At 49.6% G+C, this 25,152-nt stretch overlaps 1 protein-coding gene across 1 annotated transcript in view; it reads right to left on the reverse strand.

The window, feature by feature from the left end:
* Rptor (regulatory associated protein of MTOR, complex 1) overlaps positions 1-25,152 on the reverse strand; it is a 339,456-nt gene that overhangs the window by 225,609 nt on the left and 88,695 nt on the right. Inside the window, exon 3 of the mRNA XM_013036239.1 lies at positions 23,251-23,333. Coding sequence (XP_012891693.1) covers positions 23,251-23,333 — 83 coding nt within the window. The remainder of the gene's footprint in view (positions 1-23,250; positions 23,334-25,152) is intronic.

Here is a 25,152-nt window from a genome sequence, read left to right on the forward strand (position 1 = left end):
GGAGGAGGAGGAGGAGGAGGAGGAGGAGGAGGAGGAGGCAAGGCCCCTAAACTGGGACAGACACCAAACAATGGCCATGTACGCCTGCCCTGCAAACCTGAAGATGTGGCGCGAGGCCAGGACACCTGTGAACCCAGAACTCTGATCCTTCGCCCTCCGTGTAGACTTAAGATGACCACAAAGGCTGGACTCAGATCGGCGTTTGTCTGCAGGTGGTGCTGGACAGGGACTTTAAGCTCCTCTGTGTATGCTGAGGACAACGGGAGTCCCAGCAAGGCGCGCCCAGGGCACAGGGCCTGCTGCCAAGGGCGGTGCTGGGCAGGGCTCCGGAATCAGCACCCAGGCCCGGCAATTAAGCAAGGGAGTGAACATGGAAAACCAGCCAGCCTTGAGGAGTCACTGCAAGCCAGGCCTGGGGCGACTGGAGCATCAAAATAAATGATGACAACAGACCCCGGTAGCTCCAGCCTGCAATCCTAGGTGCATGGGAGGACCGAGGTCTGAGGCGGCCCCACCTCAGCCAAGAGCAGGACATGATGCTACCATGTGCTGTCCCAGCCGGCCGGGACTCGGAGAACTGCAGTTCCAGGCCAGCCGGGGCAAGAAGACAGCAAGACCCCGTCTCAACAGAAGAGGCCGAGCCCACCCGCAGTCAGGCGCTGGGGCAGAGGGACGCATGGTATAAAGCTGCCAGGAATGGACAGTCACCCTGGCAGAGCAGTGGACACAGGGATGAGCACCAGCGCTGAGCCACTTAAAGCCTCAAAGCCGCACAGCGCTGACGTTTCCACAGCACCATCACGCGACTTTTTATTTAGTTTGAGACAACTCTTAAAGATGTTCTTTTCCTAAGGAGCTATCGATCTGGATCAAAAAAATGAGGCGTGCTATTTGATGCTGGACTCTAGAGACTTCGCTTCAATGACTGATGGTAACTGGTCCCTTGCAGAACACGTGACCACCCGGCAGAAGGGGCCAGCCCAGCCCGGCTCTCTGCAGGTCAGCTGAGGACATCGACACAGGTAATTACCCAGGGAGCAGGCGAGGCCCGGTAGGCACGTATCCCCTTCTGCTTGCTGTATCTAAAGGGAATTCTGGCGGAGAAGCCTCCGTTGGTGTGCTGAGCTCGAGAAGACACACCCCGCCGAGTACGGACTGTCTAGCTTCCCACACACGTGGCGTCGGCAAGCAAGGCCTCCCACGGGAGCCACGGCACTGCCTGGCTGGACAGACCGCTGGTGAATTCAGCAGTTTATCCAACAAATATTAGCAGGGCTCTATCACTGTACACACACTGAGTATTTAAACCAAAATCTGTGCTGGGAGTGGCAGTTACACTCTTCTGTGGGTCTCAGGCAAAAACGAAGCCCCATGGGGCCAGGCCGCCGCCCCCCGCCCTTCTGCTTACTCACAGGAACACTGCCTTAAACCCCATACAAGGGCACAGGAAGGTAACGGGGTGCCCCAGCGGCACCTGCATGGAGAAGGACATCACCCACCCGGGGCAAGCAGAGGCAAGCGGGCAGCCAGGCAGAGTCCCTGCGGGCACACGCTTCTGCAGTGTGCACAGAGGCGCCCAGAGCTCGGCCACCACAGCTGCTCGTCAGGAGCCTGCACCGCAGCACGAGCACAGGGCAGGAAACCAAAGGCCAGGACTTGGGAGAGAATGGACGCTTACGAGACAGAGAGAGAGAAAGCAAGAGTGGGCCCATGCGCCAGCACAGATACTCCTGCCCCAGAGATGAGCCTGCGCCTCTCAAAAGGCTCTAGATTGGGAGACGAGTCTTAAAGTAGGAAAACATAGCTAAGCATGGCTGTGAAAACCATTGACCTGAGAGCAAGAGAGCAGGGGCACAGTGACAGAAAACGACTCTGGAAGGTTCTGCTCTCTGCAGAAGGAGGAGCTAATACACCCACGCCTCTGGAGTCCCAGCCCAATGCTCATTCCACACTCCTGAGCATTATTAAAACTGACATGGGATTAGAAATCCCAGCAAGTGACCATCTATCGCCCACCTAGCACTGTGCCCACCCCAACTATAAACTGACCCTTCCTGCTGGCTTCCTTTCTTATTTCCCACTTTGAAGTAATTTTAGACACTCGGAAAGGTGGCACAGCTTAGAATTTCCACGCAGCCTTCTCTTCTCCCAGAGTCTCCCAACACGAGATCTTACATAAGAGCAGGACAACTACTGAGCTGAAGCCAGACAGTCAGCATGCGGGCTCTCCACGGATCTCTTCCCCTCCTGTCTGCCCACCGGCTGCACTCATCCCAGTCACCGGCCTTGGGGATGCCCGCCATGGCTGTCTGGGCGTCCTGGTGTGGGTCTCTGTCCCGGGCATCTGGATTGCTCATCCACCTTGTCTGGGATGAGCCGTCACCATGCGGCTCTGCCCGCAGCACGGGTGGGTGCTCAGGCCTGGCGTGTCTGCCCCCGCGTGGTTCCACTCTCAGTGCATGTTCCAGGCTGTGTGTTAGGTTGTCTTCCCCTAGAGGCTCTAGGATCTATATCCACCCCCCCCCTTTTTTTTTTGGTTGGTCATGGGGCCTGAACTCTGGGCCTGGGCGCTGTCCCTCAGCTCTTCAGCTCAAGGCTAGCGCTCTGTCACTTGAGCCACAACGCTGCTTCCGGCTTTTTTTCTTTTTGCTTATGTGGTGCCAAGGAATTGAACCCAGGGCCTCAGGCATGTAAGGCAAGCGCTCTACCACTAAGCCATCTTCCCAGCCCCCCCCTTTTTTAAGGCTTGGTACTTTTTACTGGGGGACTGCATGAACTCCATTAATAACAGGGAGAAGAGTAATCTTTCTGAAGTCAAGTCACACTCACTGAGATCCAGAAATAGCTTTCCTCTTTTCAAGCCAACTTCTGAGTTTGAGTTTATCTCATATGCTTTTGCACATTCCTTGTGAAGTTTATTTTGACAATTCTGTTACAGTTTGAAAGCAATCTCAGATGACAAATATACAGATGGGTATGGCTACGTCCTAATCAACTTTGCTTACAAGAAAGGCAGGGCCCTGGCCGGCTCCTGGCCGGTCCTGCTCTGCTGCGTCTTGCTCTGCGTGTCTGTGTGGTCTCGTGCACTGCTGGCCCTTCGTCCTCCTCCTCCCCTGCCCTCACATCACACAAGGCATCTTCTTCCCCGACACCCACCTTGGCCGCCCACCCCGACTCAGCTACATTTTCAACCTAGGGTTTTCTCTTGCTTCCCCTTAAAATGCCATTTTAAGGGCTATCAAGAGCTAGCGACAGGAAAAAACGGGCCTGCTTCTGCAGAGACCTGAGGGGCGGGTCCCCCTGTTTGGACCGGAAGTTTCTTGGCCTTACTTCTTTTCTAGTTCAGCCACATCAGCCTTTCATGCTAAGGACAAGGGCTTTGTGACGCGGATTCCCTCCCCCCCTGCCTTTCAATGTTGTTCACAGGAGATAGGAACATAAGATCCTTGGTTTGTTTTGTCTTTGTGGTACTGTGGTCTTGTGCTGCTAGGCAAGAGTTCTTCCCCTGTAACCACTCCCCAATCCTTTTGCTCTAGATTGTTTTTCAGACAGGGTCTTGTGCTTTTGTACAGTCTGGTCTCACACCACCATCCTCCTACCTTACCTGCTGCCTAACTGGGCTTGTAGGTGTGTGTCATCACATTGAACCTTTCAGTCTTTGCTTAAAGCCTAGAAACCAGGAACCATACAGACACAAATACATAATATGACTGTTTCATGCAGTATAACTTCAGAATTAAGAATAACATTCTGCTGGAGAATAATGAAGTAGGTATTTTCTCCAGGGTTTGGGGTGATTGGGGGCTTTTTTCCTTCAGGTGGTCAGCAGGGACAGCTTCCAAAAAAAATGACATCAAAGACCTGAACAGAGGTCCAGGGGCAGAAAGACCAGCCCAGCAATGCTGGAGAAAAAGTCTAGAGCACCTCAAGTTCAAAGAAAGGCTGAGTCTGAGGGGACTGTGGGGGCTGAGGCAGGAGCTGGGAGCAGGACCATATCAAAAGCAACTTTGCCGCCCACTTGAAGAGTTGAGACTTTGTACGGGGGCCAATGAAAAGCCATTAAAATGCTTTAAGCAGGCCAAGAGTTCTCTGAAATGAAATCTGTCATGTCCCTGGAGTGGAGAATAAGTGCCAAGTTTAGGAATTATTATACAGTTTTGGGGTTACACTTTATCGCATTTCAAAAATGTAGAGAAAAGTCGTGACACTTTGAAAAACACAGAATTTCTAAGTACCTCCAAAAGCACAATGTAAAGGCAAATATTGACACGGCAGTTTGGAGCACCTTGTGGGTTGTACTGAGGATAAGAAAATGCTTGTCTTATTAGCACACTCAGTTGCTCAGCACAATGAACCCCAAGGGATGGGGGGAGTGGGGTACAGCGCCTGAGCTCCTGGTCCTCAAGCAGGAGGCGGGCCAGCCGGGGCCCCAGCCTCATCTCTCGGCAGGGAAACCGCTCCTCTGCTCCTCTGCAGCCCTGCCACTGGCGTGTCAGGTGAGGGTAGACCAGGGCTGCACAGTGCACAGGCTGCACCCACATCCCAGCAGTACACAGCAACAAAGGATTCTCTGTTATTCCAAGCACATTCTCCCAGCCCTGACAGGGCCACAGTGCTCAATCAAGTAGCTGATAGGACCCTTCAACGGAGAAAGCCGACTATTTATGCCTCTGGCCTACAAGCAGACTGTGAGCCTCCCGCAATCTCCTTCTATTGTAATTCTGGCATAGACCATACTTTCTACTCGGCCTCCAAGTCTCCCCAAGCCTCAGGGTATGGCCCCACTCCAAAGCCTCACTCAAGGGTCATTTGAGCACTCTATCTTCAAGGTCCTGTGGTACTTATTGCCAGAATAATTCATTCATACACTCAGTGCTCCTTTGCTCATAAACCCAAGATACTGCATGCATAGACCCAATTCAGAAAGTGTAAAGCTTTGGCGTTTCCTCTGGCATCGGGGCAGAAATCTGGCCAAGCCTGGGCAGAAATGTTTGGCGCTGACCAGGATGGCTGTGCCAGTTTGCTAGTGTTCCCCAGTACCCTTCCACTGTGGCCTCAGTAATGGAATCTTTGTTTTGCTTTTCATTTGGGTATTAGGCCATCCAAATACCTCCCAGGAAAAGTGCTAAGTGTAACTTTTAGAAAACATTCTTAAAGGGAAAGAGTGGGATCTTCTTCCCTACTTCTTCTTTCCTGCAGGATGAAATGTACTTGCAATGACTGGAGCTCCAACAGCCAGCCTGTAGGAAAGGTGACTGTAACGGAATTCATGACCCAGCAGCCGAGCTGCTCTAGAGCACCTAACAGGCTGCCCTGAAATGACCGCTTCTGGATGAGGTTAGTGTAAACAATCAAGCTTCAATCTGTTACTTCCCCCCAGCAGTGAGCAGGAGAGCCTAAGTAGACACCACAGATTGCCACTCTGCCCTTGCCATTTCTGAGTCTCAACAAAGACAACTCAATTATTAAGTACTCAGGCACCAGTGGCTCATGCATGTCTACAATCCTAGCTAGTCAGAAGGTTGAGAACTGAAGATCAAGCTTCAAAGCCAATCCAAGAGACTCTAATTGCAAGGTCCTGAGTTCAAGCTTGAAAACTGGCACACTACACAGAGAAACTTCATAGTGCTATCAGCCTTCTAAAAAATAAATTTATAAAAAACACAGAAAGGAAAGGAGGAAGGGAGGAAGGAAAGGAGGGAGAGGAGAAAGGAAAGGAGGGAGGGAGAGAGGCAGAAAGGACAGGAAGGAGGAAGAAAGAGAGGAAAAGAGGGAGAGGAAAAGAGGGAGGGAGGGAAGTATTTTCAAAGGAAGCACTGGATTCCAAACAGATGTAATTACTGGAACTTAGCCAAGAGTATGTAATGCTACAGCAGCTACTTTGAAATCAAGCCTACATTAAGCATTAAGCAAGGTGTGAGAACCACCTCCCTCGGGGGCACCAGGGTCCTTTGTGCTCTGCACAGACACTTTTTCTTTACTGTCTACACCTGTTTCAAACGTGAGGCGCCAAGTCTACAGGCAGATTGTTAAGAACCAAGAAGGTGATAGCCTGAAAGGAAACCCAGACCGAGACAGGAGGGCAGCGGCTGCTAGCACAGTGTCCAGAGCCCGGAGGGGAGACACAGAGCTGCTTCTCCCCTGGGCTTTGCCACTCATTTCCTCTATTTCTGTTTCAAATGAAGCCTAGCCTATTTTAAATTGCTACAAACATCACTTGTAGCCTTTACCCAGAACTACTGACATCAAATGTCAAGGGAAGAAAAAAGAACCAATAATTAGTCTTCTGACTTACCAAGATACCTGGCAGAAACACACACTCTCCCCCCACCCCGCCCTCCTTGCCTCTCCCCCCAGTAAATCTGATTTCCAGGAAACACAGTCACTTCTGCTCTGGGCAGCAGCAGACTGCAAGGGTAGAGGTGGAGGCAGGATCCCAGGTCAGAGAGAGTGAGCCTAGAGAAGCCAGGAAGCACGGCCATGAGAGACGGAAGGCAGCAGAGCCCACTGTGTATGGACAGCAAGTCCCCAGATGCCACCTGCTCTCCCACCTGGACAGAGAAAGGACAGGGCTGCTGTCTACTCCCACCCTGTGCATCCACAGCACTGGGAAGGACTATGCTTAACCACAAGTGACCAGGGAAAAGGGAGGCTAAGCCAGATGCATCCTGTCGATCACAGCTGCGTCCCTCAGATGTGCATCAGCACGCCCACTGCTCACCAGCAGCCACCCCTGCCTGCCACAGGGAGAGACACGAAACACAGGACCACACAATGTGTTAGGTGTGATTCAAAATCAATTGTCCATCAATCAGTGAGATAAAAGGAGTGACTACAACAGGAGAGAGACCTCGTCTCACATTCCGAGGAAGCTCCCACAGCTGCGCTCTCGAGGGCCGGAGATCTGGAGTTAGACTGTGCAAGGGCAGCACAGTCTCAAGCAGAAAGACCCGGCGGGCCAAAGGAAGGCCAGAGAGGAAGGCAAATCCTGGAGACACAGGAAGGAGCTTGAAGGACTGGGTGGCTGTGCATATGAAAGAACAGAGACATTTTAAAGGTGATGTTCTGTACATGGTAAAGCAGCTGGGACGAGAAACCTCCCAGGGGAAACGGTCCTCATGGTGAACAGGAATCCAGAGGCCTGGCTCTGGTCCCCAGAGGACATTCAGACCAAGGCCCATCTCCTGCCCATCTGTCAGGTGAGAGTGCTGGCTTCTAGACACGAAGCTTCTAGTTGAAGGAAGAATAGGACTCAGATATGATGACTCTAAAGAGCTTCCGTGAATGGCTGGAGGTGTGGTTCAAATGGTCAAGCACCTGCCTGGCAAGGACAAGGCTCTGAGTTCAAACCAAGAAGAAAGCACAGGAGGAAAGAAGGGAGGGACGCAGGAGAGGAAGGAGAAAGGAAATAAAGGAAGGATAGATAGCTAAGGGACTCTGGGCTGTGACAAACACAAACTTACAACTTGGGTCCCGCTAAGAGGCCAGGCCACTAGCGGCATCAGCAGCCTGCCATGCTCAATTCTGGGGATGAGTGAGGGGTGGGGTGCCTTGAGCAGACCTCTGAGGCAGAGGCTCTGCTGTGCACACTGCCCTCTGGCAGGAAGCCAGGAGGGGCCTGCGGTGCTGACCCCTGCAGAGGCCTGGCCCTGCTGAGCGGAGGACAGGTCGCAGGCCTTTAGCAAGGAGCTCTGGTCTCTCTCTAGCCAGGATGTGACACTGCCATCGCCTCCCTCTGAAGGCTACTGTGCCCCAGCGTTTTTGCTGTGGGCAACGGCAGGTCCGTGGGGTGTCCCCACTGAAGTGACTCGCAGAAAGCATTCACACGCTGCCCAGACGTCCACGACTTCTCCCAAGTCACCTCTATGGTGTTGTGGCCAAACAACCAAGGAAAGAGGTTCCCTACCTGAGGTCACGGAACCCAACAGAACACCTACATTCCAGTTCATTGTCAACTCCCCTCAGCCAGGGACACAAAGGGAGTGAGTCCCGGAGCATGCCCGAGGGTCGATGAACATCAGAGCACCTCCTATTTTCTATCTCCAACAACGAGCAAAGTGACACGTTTTGACAAAGAATCCCAATGTTCCGTTGCACTGAACCAGATCACAGCACACTGGCTCGCTGACCGGGGGTGGCCGCACCACAGTTCCCCGGGTCCCCTCACGTGTCTGCAGGACTCCTGTAACTGTCTGGGCATCCGTGTTCACCTCCATCTTTTATGTCTCCAGCAGGCTTATTGAGGTAGGAAATGGTCTGTTCAAACTCCCAGCAGGGAGGGAGAAAAGAAATACATCTCATTTATTTTCACAAGCAACACTGGACAGGGTGATTTCTTTAGGAAATTCTGAATGGCAAAGTTTTTAGTATTTCACATGGAAAGACACAAAAAGACAGCTCTACTGAGAGAGCAATGCCAGTCCCACCACGGGACAGATCAACAGAGACAAAGATGGAAAAGATAAGGAATGGTATGGAGGGAAATGGATACGCTGCACTTCTGCGTTTCCAGGAAGTTATTTTCTAGAGCTGTTAATATTTTATATTAAGTGTGGTTGGGATGAGCCTCCATGGTTCAGTGGTGCCATGCAGCCCAGGTGGGGCTCCTGGCAAACCCCTCAGTCTTTTTTGTTATTGTTAATTGTGGGGCCTGAACTCTGGGCCTGGGCGCTGTCCCTCAGCTCTTCAGCTCCAGCAAGCACTCTATCACTTGATAGAGCGCTGGTGGTTTTCTGGTGGTTTATTGGAGATAAGAGTCTCACAGTCTTTCCTGCCTGGGCTGACTTTGAACCATGATCCTCAGATCTCAGCCTCCTGAGTAGCTAGGGTGACAGGCATGAGCCACCGGCACAGGCTACTCTGCAATCCTTGACATACTGGTTAGTTCTTACTTACTGAGGTGCTGGAGGAGGAAGAACCAGGAAACAGGTGGCTCAGTGGGAGAGCGCTTGCCTTGCATGCCTGAGGCCCTGGGTTCCATTCCTCAGCACCATATAAGCAGAAAAAAAATAGCCAGAAGTGGTACTGTGGCTCAAGTGGTAGAGCGCTAGCCTTGAGCTGAAGAGCTGAGGGACAGCGCCCAGGCCCAGAGTTCAAGCCCTACAACCGGACCCCCCCAAAAAATAAGTAAATAAAATAAATATTTAAAAAAAAAAAAAGAACCAGGAAACAGAGCCAAATCCAAGTCAGAGGGGAGCCAGCCAGGCTAGGCCAGGCCTTCCTCCTCCAGGGTCTTCCTGGCAAACAGGGCTGACAGAGGCGAGAAGAGCACACAGGAGAGAGGGGAGAAGTGCTCCAGGGGGGGAGAAGTGCTCCAGGGGAGAAGTGCTCCAGGGAGGGAGAAATGCTCCAGGGGAGAAGTGCTCCAGGGGGGAAGTGCTCCAGGGGAGAAGTGCTCCAGGGGAGAAGTGCTCCAGGGGAGAAGTGCTCCAGGGGGGGAGAAGTGCTCCAGGAAAAGTCAAACTCTCATTCTTTTCGAAGAAAGATTCTGATGACTGTATTAGTATTCTGGACTTAAAGTAACAAAATGTATTTCATCTTCTAAGAAAAATTCCAGGTCTTCCTAAAAGAGCGAATACTATGAATTTATCTCAGGTGCTCTGCAGAAACAACCCACTTTATTATAAACGCCCATGCTCTACTAGAGCTGGCTTCCAGCAGCCTGCTTCCTTCAGGCTCTCATTAGCAGGCAGTCAGCCCTAATGGCTGGGGCTGGGGCTTCTGGGTGCTGCTAAGTGCTTCTTGGGGGAGCTGGGGGGGGGGGGCGGGAGGAGCAGCCAGCCTGGCTCCATGTAGAAGCACCCAGCACTTGTGGCAGAAAACCAAACACTGGGTGTGAAAATGGTTTGCTCAGGTTCTCTTGTTACTCAAACAGAACACAGTCACAGCCAATGCACTAATGCTGAGCAGGAAAGCAGCTGGGGACCCAAGGACAACCACCTCCACCACCACCTCCTCCTCCATCTCCTCCTCCTCCCCTTTCCTCCTCCTCCCCCTCCTCCCCCCTCCCTCTCCCCTTCCTCCTTCTCTGTCTCCCCCCTCCTTCCCCCCCTCCCCTCCTGAGCTGCCCTCCCCACTCCCAGCTACCACCTGGGTCAGCTCTCCTGGCTGCAGGGAATGCTGCAAGGAGCCATACAAGCCGCCACACTCAAAGGCGCCCAACTGACCCCCAAGACAGGCGAGCAAAGGGCGCGGAGGCCCGGCTAGGCAGCCACGCCCACACCTTCACTGGGAAGAAAAGCAGGGGAAGGCCCAGAGCTGGCACCAGTCCCTCAGGAGGGCAGAGCAGCTGTCAGCAGAGAGCTCACATGCATGGGCAGATCACGTCTCTCACTGTAGCTATTCAAGAGGCTGAGACAAGGGTTTGAGGTTTGAAAAATACCAAGACTCTATGTCCAATTTAACCAGAAGAAAAAAACAACTGTACTGGACATGTGGCTCAAGTGGTAGAGTCAGCTGTGAATGGAAAAAAACTAAGCCATTGAGAGGAAGGCCTATGTGCAAGCCCCACTATTAGCAAACACACAAATAAATAAAAATTAAAACGGCACAAATCACTTTTACTTCCTACCCTAGCAATAGGTAGCAGTAACAGATTTGGTTCTTCCCTGAACTACACACAAAAATAACTGAACCATCCATAGGCTCGCCGCCACACTCAGCCAGGTGTGAGCACACCCACGATCACGCCCACGAGGAAGGAATCCCGGCAGAAGCCCCAGCTTCAAGGCGCCTCCAGGTGCAAGGAGACACGTGCGCACAAGGCCCTGCTCTCTGCTGCGGTGTGAAGGGGACCCACGCTCTCCCGGCTTTTGTTACTGCAGTGCCGATTTTTTAAGGGATGAATGAAAACATACAACCACCCATGACCGGTGATCACATGCCTAGGTATTTACACAAAAGAGATGAAAATAGATGCCATGTGAAATCATGTACACAAATCCCCACAGATGCTTCAGGCCTAACAGCCAAAACGTAGAACTAACGTAAGGCAGACCTGTGAGACTGGGTGATACATTTCTGGCTCATCCACACAGGATGCCACGCAGGGAAAAAGGAAAAGGGGCGATCCACAACACCACGGCAAGACAGCATAAAGGTCAGGGATGAGCAAACCGGCCTCCATGACAGACAGCAGGAGAGGGCCAGGCGAAACTGCGTGGGAAGGAGCAGGACTTTCTGGGGGCCAAGTGCCCTTGCTTTGAAAGCTGACAAACAGGAATATACACTGTCAAAACTCACCACAAGCCAGGTGCTGGCGGCTCACACCTGTCATCCTAGCTACTCAAGAGGCTGAGATGTGAGGATCTCAGTTCAAAGCCAGCCCAGGCAGGAAAATCCATGAGACTCTTATCTCAAATAAACCACCAGAAAACTAGAAGTTGTTCTGTGGCTCAAGTGATAGAGCACTAGCCTTGAGCTGGAGAGCTCAGGAACAGTGCCTGGACCCCAGAATTTAAGCCCCAAGACTACCACCAACAACAACAACAAAGAATACTCTAAACTTGAGAGATTAAAACAGAGATAAAACTTGGAAAAGTGAACCTAGAACAGGCCTCTTTCTGTGTGTCCCTAAACCTGTCCCCTTACCTGTGGTGTGTGTGGCTATGGACTATGGATGGACAGAGCACAGGTTAAAATGCCAAAGGATGTTCAGTAGTACCACTAATCACAGCCATCATCTTAGAACTACAAATCATGAGCCCTGGAAAGCTCCATGACAACCATGCACTTCAGCAAGCTGTGTGTGTGCGCGCTGTTATGGACCCAGCAGAACTGGGAGGGCAAAGGGTCAAAAAGATCGCTTCCCAAGCAGAGCCTTGATGGTAACACCAATCACAGCAGGGTGTGGCGGCTCACCCCTGGAACCCCTGTAGCTCAGAGAAAGAAATCGGAAGAGTCACAGCTCATGGCTAGCACAGACAAAATTGAGCAAGCCTCCCATCTCAGTCAAAAAGCAGTATGTGGTGGTGAATACCCCATCATCCCAGTTACGCAGAGAGCAGAAATGGGAAGATCACGGTCCAGGCTGGCCTAGGCAAAAATTACAGGAGACCATAGGGCTGGGAAGGTGGCTCAGTGGTAAAGCGCTTGCCTTGCATGCAGAAGGCCCTGAGTTCGATTCCTCAGCACCACATAAGCAAAAAGAAAAAAAGCTGGAAGTGACGCTGTGGCTCAAGTGGTAGAGCGCTAGCCTTGAGCTGAAGAGCTGAGGGACAGCGCCCAGGTCCAGAGTTCAGGCCCCACGACCGGACCCCAAAAAAAAAAATTACAGGAGACCTTACCTGAAAAATAACTAAAGCAAATGTGGCTGGGGCCTGGCTCAACACCTGCCTCTGCAGGCCCTGAAATGAAATCTCAGTGGAAAAAGGGGAGGGAGGGAGGGAGGGAGGGAGAGAGATGGCACATCCCAATAAAAAATTGGCTTTGGGTAGTGTTTGCCAGGAGAAGGGGATGACCTGGGGGCCCCTAGCTGGACACACTGCATGCCTGAGGGAGGTGACCCCGCTTAGTCTCAGTGAGGATCATGTGTGCCCCTCCTAGTTGCTCGAGTATGACCACAGTTGCTCTTCCCCTCTGAATCCACCCAAGACTGATAGGGACTCTGAGGACAAGCACTCTAACACCCCAGATCTCAGCACCATACTAACCATCACAGCATCTCAGACCTCAGCATCACAGCCAAGCCTGCCCACCCACCATGCTCACTCACCAGAGCAGCAGAGCTAGGCTGATACACAAAAGACAGCATGAGGGCGGGGCGCCGGTGGCTCACACGGTCATCCTAGCTACTCAGAAGCCTGAGATCTGAGGATCCAGGTTCAAAGCCAACCTTGGTAGGAAAGTCCATGAGGCTCTTATCTCCAGTTAACCATCAGAAAACCAGAAGCAGAGCTGTAGCTCAAAGGGGTAGAATGCTAACTTTCAGGAGAAAAGCTCAGGGACAGTGCTCAAGCCCTGAGTTCAAGTCCCACAACCAACCAAACAAAAAGCAAAACACCAAGCCACAGGCTCAAGAGGCACCAAAGGGGAATAGGGCATCAGCCATAGCTAAGACCATCTTGGTAAAAACTGAAGAAAAAGCTTTTAAATCAACCCAAAGAGTTGATGGGAGGCAGGGTACTGTCAAAGGACCAAGTAAGCCCTACAGTGGGGGCTGGGGTGGGGGGAGAGAACACTTAGACTCACGGCTAAGGCTTTACCAGGAAGAGATACCTTTAAACTGGGGGAAAAAAAAAAAGGTATGGATCTATGCATACAAAAATACTTCAAAAATGAAATAGAATTAAAACACGAACATTTTCAGAGAGACCTTACGTATATTTGTTGCCTGCAGTCTCACATGAAAAGAATATTCAAGCAAGTTTTTGAGGTTAAAGCAACATGACCCCAAATAAAAGGACAGATATGCAAGAAGGAATAGAGAACGGTGAGGTAAGTGGACTCCAGATGTACTGACCACCTAAAACAACAAAAATACCGTCTTTCAAGGTTTTAAATACATAGAGTGCTCAAACCATGGCAGTGACCTCAGACTGGCAAAGGCATGCAGAGGAGGGTGGGTAGAGTGAGCTCACGTTCTCATACCTGCTAGAAGGCACAGACGTTCTAAAGCATACTAAGTGTGCACAGTAATTTGTGAGGGCGAACACTAATGCAAACATGGCTATAGGGTCTAAAGCATGTCACTAAGAGAAAGGGAACATGGGATAGCTTTTTAAAACCTAATTAATAGCAAAGCAAATGGGAAAAGTAAAAGTGAAATAAAAAATTACACTAAGTGTAAATGGACTAAATATTCCCAATTAAAAATCTTTCCCACCAGTAAGTAAAGGCTCCTGAGTTAGCTTCCTGGGAATGTTCCTTCCAGGCTGTGTCTCTAGTCAGAACTCATGGAAGCTGGGGTGGCTGCACAATAAAACCAACTTCAGGTCAGCCCAGAACACTAAGACGGCAAATATGCCATTCTCTTGCATTCAGAGGGCTCCAGGGACACAAAGTAAGTCAACTGGTAACTTTGGCTACCAGAACTAAGGCTTACCAGACCAAGAGGAGGAGCTGAAGGAACTAGAAGATCCGGCGATAAGATCTCAAAGCCTTGATTTTGATTCTCTTTCCCTTCACCAGACATCCACGCTGTCACCCTACTTACACTCTCAAAGCTTGATGTGGCAAAGTGTGCTCTTTTTCAGAAGAACTAGTGAGCATTTAAGAAGGAATTTGGGGGTGGGGTGGAAGGGTGTAGTTAAGGAGGTGGGAGGAATGGGATGGTTAGGGGAAAAACAAAGGAGGCAACAATGCTGGATAAGAAATGTACTCATTATCTTGTTCATGTAACTGTAACCCCTCTGTACAGTATTTTCACAATTAAAAAAATTATTAAAAAGCAAAAAAAAAAAAAAAGAGAGAGAAAGAATTTGCCCAGAATGACATCCTGAATATATGGAGCAGTAATTCAGCTAATGAGTCCATTAAAAAGAAAGTGATGGAACTAAATAGCCAATTCACCAAAGAACATCTATAAATGGCCATGATACTTTTGCTTTTTTTTTTTTTTTTTTAGAAAAATAGAGTAAGTGTTGGCAAGGATGTGGAGAAACTGGAACTCTCACACATTCCTAGTAGGAATAGGAAACTGGTACAGCCACTGTGGAAGATAGTGGAGGTGACTTGGCCAGGTCAACCCAGAGTCATCCTATAACCCAGTGGCTCCACTCCCAGGGCTATGTCCAAGGGAATTGAGAACACATGTCTAGGGGCTGGGAAGGTGGCTCAGAGGTAGAGCGCTTGCCTTGCATGCCTGAGGCCCTGGGTTCGATTCCTCAGCACCACATAAGCAAAAAGAAAAAAGCCGGAAGTGGCGCTGTAGCTTAAGTGGTAGAGCGCTAGCCTTGAGCTGAAGAGCTGAGGGACAGCGCCCAGGCCCAGAGTTCAGGCCCCACGACCAGACCCAAAAAAAAAGAAAAAAAAAGAACACATGTCTACAAAGAACATGCGCCCCAGTGTTCACAGCAGAATTATTTAGAATAGCCAAAAAGTAGAAAACAACCCAAATATTCACCAGTGGATAGATGAATGCATAAAAATAAAATGTGCAATACCCATACACCAGTGAGCACTGGTAGCCCACATCTGTGATCCTAGCTACTCAGGAGGCTGAGATCTAAGGATCCCAGTTCAAAGCCAGCCAGGGCAGGAAAGTTTGTGAGACTCTTATCTCTAATAAACTACTCAGAAAAAGCTGGTAATAGTATTGCCGCTCAAGTGGTTAAGCACAGAGAGGATCTGAGTTCAAGCCCCAGTACCAGGGAAGGAGGGAGGAAGAGAGGGAGAGAGACAGAGAGAGACAGAGACACAGAGAGAGAGAGACAGAGAGAGAGACAGAGAGAGAGAGAGAGAGAGAACTCAGTTATAGAAAGAAGTGAATTAGCCAGGAGCCAGTGGCTGAAGCCTGTAATCAATCCTAGCTACTCGGGAGGCTGAGATCTGAGGATCAAAGTTCAAAGCCAACTTGGGCAGAAAAGTCCTTGTGACTCTTATCGCCAATCAACCACCAAAAAGCCAGAAATGGATCCATGGCTCAAGTTTAGAGCACTAGCTTTAAGCATAGGCCCTGAGTTCAAGCCCCAGAACCTCTTCTCCCCCCACCCCCCAAAAAAAGAATTAGTAATTACTGACACATGCAGTAACATGGATGAATCCTGCAAACACTTTGCTAAATGCAAGAAGCCAGGTGCAGAAGGCCACCTGGTTTTCCTATGACATAGCCAGCCCCAGAAAGTGACAAGTGTCTTCCGGTTCCGGTGGGAGGGAGGGAGAGTGACTTCCAATGGGAACAGCCATGGTTTGGGGACAATCAAGAGGCTCTAAAAGATGAGGCAAGAGTTACAACTGTGCGGCAATGTGATTATAAAACCTCTGGATGGTAGGTGCGTTTTAAGATGGTAGGCTTTAGTTACGTAAGTTTTATCTCAATTTTAAAATTCTCCATTATGTTCGACCAACAAACATTTTATGTATCTGAGGACCTGCCCAGCAGCCATGGTGAATGCCTAGATGTTCCAACCCCATCATGGCACACGGCGTAAGATGAAATCAGGCATCACAGAAGCTTCTGCACGGCTGTCCCCTCTGATCCACTATTAGCTGCTGGCTGGCCCTGTCAGGGCTCCTCGCTTGGCTGTATTGCTTGGCGGCCCCCAGAGGCACGCTGGGGCGCGCGGCGCTCCCGGAGGCCCCCTCAAGGCCGGCTCTGCGTCCCCGTGTCTGTCTTTTGCTTTCTGGCTGTGTCAGCACCCCAGCCCTTACCCTGGCACCTCTTCTGAGGCAGAGTCCACTGCTGCAGACACAGCCTCTGGCTCATTCCGGAAGCCCGCTAGTATGTAAACCGCGTGGATGCAGAGAGCTGGGCTAAGCTTCAGCCTTCAAAAGGTGTAAGGGCTTCCTATGCAACTGGTCTCAAAAGTTCAGGGGCTGCAAGCCCTGCCAGCCGCCCCAAGGGCAAATGGGAGCCCTTCCCAGGCCAGCACAGGAGAACCAACGCCCCGAGCACGCCAGTGAGCCCTTCTTCAGAGGGGATGCCAAACCATCTTTTATGTTTTTAAAAGAACGTATTGGTCATGTCACCACATTCTCTAGAGACTGCAGACAGAGGAGGGACTCCGTCTGCTCCCTATGGACTGCAATGGCAGGTGGGGTTTGTGTAAAGAGTGTGGCGTAAACTGGTTTTCGTGATTTAAGCTCCTTTTCCAAGAAGCTGTTTCCAACACCACAGCCTTTGGGGACAGGACAAGACAGGAAGTGCGTGGGCAGGGCTGACGAGGCTGAAGAGCATAAATCACAATTCTCCCTGCACACGGTACCTGGGAAAGCTGTCAGGCAAGAAGAAATAGAAGAGAGGGGAAAGATAAAAGGAAGGAACATGATTAAGGCCAGAGCAAAACGATAAACAAAATGTTTGTCATGGGTGTACTTCTTAATGTCTAGGCAGGAAGCTGCTACAGGAAACCATCAAAACACAACAGTTACCCCAGGACAGCCAGAACACACCGTCTGTACAGGCACAGGAATTTAATGAGGACAGGATGCAAAGTGCTTCACACCCAGTCCTGAGTCCTGTCAACTGTGAGCCATCCATCTACAATTCTGCCTTTGGCTATGAGTCCTCATTTGCAGTCTGTCACAAGAACACAAACAGGTGGGGGAAGCCCAACCTTAGGATCCACAGGGAAGGCAAACCAGGCTGGCTGGCAGGCGAAGCCAGCAACGCCAGGAGGGTGACAAAGTAATGGCATCCGGGCAGCAAGTCAGGGGTGACACCAGCACAACCAGAGGACCATGCTCACCACCTGAACTGCCCACAGCTTGGGATGAATGACAAAATGTCACTGAACCAAGCTGGAGTCCCCACCAAGAAACGGCCCATATGGGTTTATTCCACAAAAAAATCTTTGGAGCGAAGCCCAGGTCCGAAGGCAGCTTAGCTTCTTTCCACATTGCCACATTTAACCGTGAAGATCCTAAGCAAAGGTATCACCCACTCAATTATGCGTCTTTATTGCATCCTGTATAAATTCAAGCCAGAACACAATGAGGTCACGAAGGAGAGCTCTGGTATCCGTTGCTCTACTCCTAACTCCTGCCTCTAAACAGAGGCACACAGCTAGGACTACCCATGGGTCATGAAAATAATGGTCAGTGCAAGAAGAGGCAGGCAGGATCCAAGAACCATCACCAGGGCTCCCCAGAGTACAGCCAGCCCTGGACCAAGGGGACTGTCATTAATCATGGCTTCCCCATGGTCCTCACGGCTCACTGGGTCGTCATGGATGCTCACTCAGATCTCCTAAGAACAAACAGCCCACTCCAGGGTGGAGGTGAGGAAGCTTAGGTTCCAGCGGTCCTAACGACTACTCTCCATAAAACACAGAAGCACACAGAGAATACAGAATTACATACCAGGTGCCAGGGGTTCATACCTGTAATCCAGTTACTCAAGGAGGCTGAAACCTGAAGATTATGGTTGGAATATAGCTTGGGTTGGAGACTCTTATCTCTAATTAATCTCAGAAAAAGCTGGAAGTGGAGTTGTGGGTCAAGTGGTAGAGTGCTAGCCTTGAGCAAAAGAAGCTCAGGAACGGCTGGGCCTAGAGTTCAAGGTCCAGGACTGACAAAAGAGAAAAAAATTAAGGGCTGGGAAGGTGGCTCAGTGGTAGAGTGCTTGCCTTGCATGAACGAGGCCCTGAGTTCCATTCCTCAGCACCACATAAGCAGAAAAAGCCTGAAGTGGTGCTGTGGCTCAAGTGGTAGAGCGCTAGCCTTGAGCTGAAGAGCTGAGGGACAGTGTCTAGGCCCAGAGTTCAGGCCCCACAACAGACCAAAGAGAGAGAGAGAGAAATTAAATTCTTCAAGTAATGCCTTTACCTAAAACCCAGGGGACAAGTCTGTCCATGGCCTCTTTACCCTTTCTCACCAGCTTCCACCATTCCAAGCGGCTCTAGAGGCTGTCCTCAAGGAAGGTGACAGCCATTGAAACTAAGCAGGACCATGGCTTGTAGTAGGTGAGCCTTGTTCTGCTGGAGAGAGCGGCCTTTATGACTACTGCATAGCAGTAAGCTCTATAAAAATATGTTTATCTAATAGGAAGCACCACCTTTTATTCCTTGACCACAAATCAGCTGTGATTGCCTAAGCAGAATGGACTGAGGGAAGCTGTGATTTAAAGTCTGTTCAATGTAATCCATAAAACATCACTTGAGTGATACCTAAGAACTTCCAGGCATCTTAAAACTGACTCTTGAGCCAGGCCCCTGTGGCTCATGCCTGGCATCCTAGCTACTCAGGAGGCTGAGATCTGAGGATCACGGTTCAAAGCCAGTCCCAGGCAGGAAAAGTCCAAAACTCTTATCTCCAATAAAACCACTCAGAAAACAATAGGAAGTGGCGCCATGGCTCAAGTGGTAGGGCACTCGCCTTCAGCTGAAGAGCTGAGGGACAGCGCCCAGGCCCAGAGTTCAAGCCTCATGAACAACCAAAACAAAGACAAAAACAAAAACCTAACTCTTGACCATTTGGCTCTCTGAAAACCCTGTGGCTACGGCCAGGATGCACAGCCTTCACCACCCATGACCAATCCGAATGGAAAGAATGCCTTCAACACTGAGGGCGTGTCCGGAGACAGACAGAGGCATGGGACAAAGGGAGGAGGCCAGTGGTCATCCCATACCTGACACCAACACAAGTTCGTGAAGTCTCTTCACCTTCCACAGTAAATGAGCTTCTGTGAAGCCACAAGAAGAACACCCGGGTTAGGGCGTGGCCACTGATCCTGGCTGGGAGGAAGAAGACCCCAGGGCAGAGCTCACAGGGCTGCCTCCTATTCTAAGCTGCAGCTCCTGACTTGCATCTTAGGATAAATTACCAAACACTTCCCAATTTGCTGGTCAAGTTCCTAAAGTAATTAAGTCCTCACTGTCTGCAGCCTGCTTTATAAGCTCCTATCCCCAGCTCCCAATAAAACTTCCGCTTGAGGCTCAGGACAAAACTGCACATTTTCAGTTGAAACAACAGTTGGCATTTTTCTTCCAATCTCTTGCAGAACACAAATTTATGCACCTAAAGGTAATAAGGAAAAGTCTTAAATTTAACCAGAAGAAAGATTTCTCCAGTGGCAAACTGATAAATTATTTAGAAAAGGGCTCAATCAGCCAGGCAAGGAAACACAGGGCAGATAAAGAGTCTGGCAGGCTTTGGAAATGAATGCAATCACCGTGATTTCTCCAAATTCCTTCCTGAACCCAAATCACCTTTATCAAAATATCTAATTTTGAGTACTCACAGCTAGAAAAGTGAGGAGGGAAAGTCTGAGCATTCTGGCACCGGCAAGGAAATGAGTGGTCGGTCTGCCGAGCACCCTGGAACACTGGTACGGTGACAGCTGGCAGCCTCCTGCACCCTGGACAGGAACGCCAGCAGACACCCGACTGTTCCCTGCACGGCCACAGGGAGCCAGGCACGGATTTCAGCAAGCATTAATGAAAAGGACCTCATTGCAAATTGCCTGACCTTTGTGGGTCTTTCAATAAAACCCACAGAGAAAGTGAAAACTGGATCTCGAGGTCCTTCCATCAAAGGTCTAGGAAGTTTAATGGTGTAGCCATTGCTTTGTTACAGATGGCACATCAACCTCTCCTTCTTACTGCGTAAGTGCGATCGTATGGTGCCCAGTGAGCTTTGCACGCCTCCAGGACTCTGATTTACAGCTGGGGACAGGCCCTGGCACCACACATCTGAGCTCAGGAATCGCCTCCATGTCTTGCTGGCTCTATAGGCCATGTGAGGCACTCACTCAGAAACACTGTCCTCTGTGCCAGGCACGACTGACTCTCTCCTACAACCCACATGAGCGTATGCGAGGAAAGCAGTATGCTGCATGTACCATAGCAAACATTATCGCCAAATACTTGTGGCACAACCTTGTGTTTGACAACACAAGCCAGGCAGAGGTATCGGCGGCATCATTACCTCATGCTTGTTTCTGAACAATGGGCCCCTAAATGGTTTGTACCAGGAAGCTTTGGAACCATTTTAGCATATTTAAAAATGGAAGGAATAAGCTAGGCACCGGTAGCTCATGCCTATAATCCTAGCTACTCAGAAGGCTGAGACCTGAGATCTTGGTTTGAAACCAGCTGAGGTAGTAAAGTCTGGGAGACTCTTATCTCCAATTAATCACAGAAAATACTGGAAATGGCACTATGGCTTAAGTGCTAGAGAGCTAGCCTTGAGCAAAGAGGAGCTCAGGGCCAGCACCCAGGCCGAGTTCAAGCCGCAGGACCAGCAAAAAAAAAAAAAGGAAGCAAAAGGAAGCAATAGTCTTTGCATGCAAAAATGAAAAAAAACCTCATTATTGAGATTTTTTTTTTTTTTTTGGTCAGTCATGCAGCCTGAACTCTGGGTCTGGGCGCTGTCCCTCAGCTCTTCAGCTCAAGGCTAGCACTCTACCACTTGAGCCACAGCACCACTGCTGGCTTCTTCTACTTATGTGGTGCTGAGGAATCGAACCCAGGGTCTCATGCATGCAAGGCTAGCACTCTACCACTGAGCCACCTTCCCAGTCCCTCATTATTGAGACTTGACTTCCTGAAAGACAGCCAGGTAATAGGGCTTAAACTCAAGGCCTTTTGCTCTTGCTTATAGCTTTTTCTGCTCAGGGTTGGTGCTCTACCATTTGAACCACATCTCCACTTCCTAGTCTTGAATTCATTCCATTTCATCTGTCCTCAAATTCTCATTCAGAAAATTATTTTGTAAACTCAGTATTCAATGTTCCAGACTGCAGAAGTGCACAGCAGGACGGGCCTGTTGTTCTAGGCGGCTCTGCTGTCAGGCCAGCCACACGTGATCACGCTGCCCTGTGTGCGTCCAGAGCCTGTCCACCTGCCTTACATCACAATGCATCTTCAGGTGCCATGAAGGGATCCACCTTCAGCAAAACTTAGACCAAAAGTAACAGATCCACCTAAGAAAATTCCATTTACTGTCAGCTGGTGTGTGTGACCGGCTGACACCCGCCAGGCTAAAGTAATAAAGCTAACAGTAAACCAGCTCTTAGCTTTCAGAAGCAACAACAACAAAAGTAAATCCTAGCAAACGGGGTAAACATTTAAATATATGGAACCTGAAATTCTATCTTCTTATGGAACAATTCTTTTAAAGGAAGAAAGTAATTAAAAGGAGATCTGAATATATCTGGCTACAGCCCATCTTAAACAAGAAAAACAGCAAAATCAACCCAGGAAAGGTCAGAGCAGCTAATTGAAAGGGTTTCCTTAAGTGTGTGCAGTGCTGGTAGAAATGAAAGCCAAGTCTTGGGCACAGGCCCGACTCCCGAGGCTCCACACTGACACCAGCCTCCCAGCACCGCCGATGTCCCCGCTGTCCTGTAAGTGCTGTCTTGCTTGCCTTGCTGAGCTGCTGGATACCTTCAAAGTCCTCAAAGATGCCAAGTGCCTCAACTTCCTTTAAGTAATTACCCCATCCACACACCTGTGCAGTCCTCATCTAGGACTCAGTGTACAGCAATTCCAGGAAAAGACTGAATTTTTATATAGACACTGAAGGGGCAACAGATTTGAGAAAGGAAAAGCAAGGCCTTGAGGTCTATCAAAACACCAGAGAACCTGCTTCCAAACACAAAGGCCCCTTATTGTCTTCTCCACAAGTTAGAAGCTCTAACAAAAAGACAGCGATGTTTCCTATCAATTAGTCACCTTACTACCATGAGCTACAGCAGAAATTATCAAAGGGCACTGTGAAAGCCATCCTCTTACTCAAAGAACGTAAGTTATGTACAAGAAATCCCAAATTCCACAGTATGTGGATAAATGACCCACCACTAATCAAAATCCCAAGCAGGCAAGTGTTGGGCAGGTTCTGTAATTCATTAGCCAAGAGGAAAGACTCAAATGAAAAGGAGCACACAGGTGAGGCCAAAGCTTCACATCCCTGCTTCCTAACAGATAAGTTAGGGAGGCGATTCCAGAACCAGGCCTCACACAAAGCTAACCTCAAGGCTCTCCCAGAAACATTCCAAATTTCCCATTTTCCATTAAATTTTCAAACCAGTTAATGAGAAGGATAAAGGACCTAGGTCTTTGGGTTACTCACAAGTAAGTACGATCTTAAAGGCAATTTGACACAGTTATATGCTATGTGGCTTTTGAGAAAAGAAAGAAAAGCTGTCAGATATAAGCAACAAAAACACACTAATTGGTAACTGGCTCCCTGAAAAGAATCCTCCCTCCTGAATCAAAGGCTAAGCACATAATAGGTGTCATCCTTTGAAGGCTCCATGCTTTTTTTCTCCCCTACTTGAAAACTGAAGGCAAGAAAGATAACTACCTCGGTACAGTTATGGAAGTTACTAAACATATATTTCCTGTGCAGAATAAAAGCCATGATTTAAGAGTAACCCCAATCATATTTTTTCTTTACATAAAGAAAATTACACAAAACAGACAGACTATTGGCTACATGACTCACAATACTGCACGGGTTGTCATTAAAAATGATACATCTCTCACACAGAGCGTGCAGCCGCGCGCACGGGGGTGGGGGGGGGGGTAATCACGGATTATACGAGGTGACACTCTCCAGAGAGTTCCCCCTTGGATTCAAAGATGGCTTGAAACCACGGAATTGAGGTTTCCCTGCTTCAAACAGAGGAGAGAGCAAGTACAGCAGGCTTACCCGTGGCTGCCAGTTTTCATACTGCTTCTGTAAATTTGCACCGATGGTTTCCAGAGCTTTCTGAGGACCCATGGACAGAGGATCTGTGGAGGCAATGAAAAGGAGAGAGTCTTATGCATGGTCTTCTCCTCATGAAGCTTTTCTACAACCCACTTCAGTGACCTGCGAATGCAGACGACACATTCTTTACGTTTATCCACATTTAACCAGGTGCACAGGACTGCCGCGACACCCCAAGAGGCTACTGCACCCACAGAACTACTTATTAAAATCATTGGTCCAGGGATCCTGGGCCTGGACATTTTCTTACATTCTCCCTGCCTTTTCCCTGTCCTCCTGTTAAAGATCCACTGGAAAAGCTTGAGCTGTGATCCACAAGGACAGACGGTACACACACAAGAAACCCTTAGGGAAGAACACTGAACTCTCCCCTGCAAATACAGCTCTGCAGGCAAAGAAAGAGACGGATGGAGGGCCAGCGCATTGTAAAAAGTTCCATCCAGGGCTGGGAGGGTGGCTCAGTGGTAGAGCGCCTGCCTGGCACACATGAAGCCCTGGGTTTCATTCCTCAGCACCACAGACCCAGAAAAAGCCGGAAGTGGTGCTGTGGCTCAAGTGGTACAGTTAGCGTTGAGCAAAAAAAGCTCAGGGACAGTGCCCAGCCCCTGAGTCCAAGCCCCAGGATTGGCAAATTAAAAAATTTTTTTTAAATCCACCTACTGTCTACACTTTCCCAGGAAGCAGGTTTATAAACAGACCATGTGTCATACTGTTCCGCTTATTCAGGAGTGATTCCAGTGATTCTGAGCCTGCCATTCCCAGGCTTGGTCCCAGGACCCCTTCCCACTCTTTAAAATGGCTAAGGACCCCAGAGAGTTGTGCTTATGTGGTTATATCTATAGGCATTTACTGAGTAAGAAACTAAAATGAGAAGTAGTTAATATTTCTTTATTCTTTCACTTAAAGATAATAAGGCCACTACATTACAACATGCATATTTACTATGAAAAATAATTGGTATCAAAAAATTAGTAAGGAGAGTAGCATTGTTGAACGTTTTTGGAAATGTTTTAAATACTAGTCAACAGATCACAGCTGGGCTCCTATCTGGTCTACATGCACCGGCTGCAGCCTGTGCCTTCAGTCCGCGCGTATGAAGTTAACAGAGCGCCCTAAGTAGTCATTTAACTACTGATGCTACACCAAGCCTCCAGAAAAGCAACAACTGGGCAGTGTGGTGTCCAAGAGCACGTCCATGGACTTGGGCTGATCTGGCATGGCCTTCCACACAGCACCTGTCTCATCAGGCACTGCCCAACTGCAAAGTACCGGTTCACCGCGTGAGCCATGCGGCTTTCTACATCGCATTCTCAGATCCATCAGCTCACAAATGGCAGGGATCAAGAGGCCACGCTGGGCAAAAGGCTTGCAAGATCCCCCCTCAACCAACAGCCAGACACAGAGTGCACATCTATCATCCCAGCTATGGGGAAAGGTCCCAACTCCCCTCAGTCAGGGTCTGGGGCTTTAGAAACTCAGTAATGTTGGCTTAAGAAATCAGAGAGGACAAGTGCCAGTGGCTCACTTCTGTAATCCTAGCTACTCAGGAGGTTGAGAGCTGAGGATCCTGGTTCAAAGCCAGCCTGGGCAGGAAAGTCGTGAGACTTTCCTTTTTTTTTTTTTGGTCGGTCGTGGGCTTGAACTCTGGGCTTGGGCACTGTCCCTGCACTCTTCAGCTCAAGGCGAGCACTCTACCGCTTAAGCCACAGCACCACTTCCCATTTTCTAGTGGTTTATTGGAGATAAGAGTCTCATGGACTTTCCAGCCCCAGCTGGCTTTGAACCGCGATCTTCAGATCTCAGCCTCCTGAGTAGCTAGGATTACAGGCATGAACCACCGGC

The sequence above is a fragment of the Dipodomys ordii genome, unplaced genomic scaffold (genome assembly GCF_000151885.1).
Source record: "Dipodomys ordii isolate 6190 unplaced genomic scaffold, Dord_2.0 Scaffold7, whole genome shotgun sequence".
NCBI lineage: Eukaryota > Metazoa > Chordata > Mammalia > Rodentia > Heteromyidae > Dipodomys > Dipodomys ordii.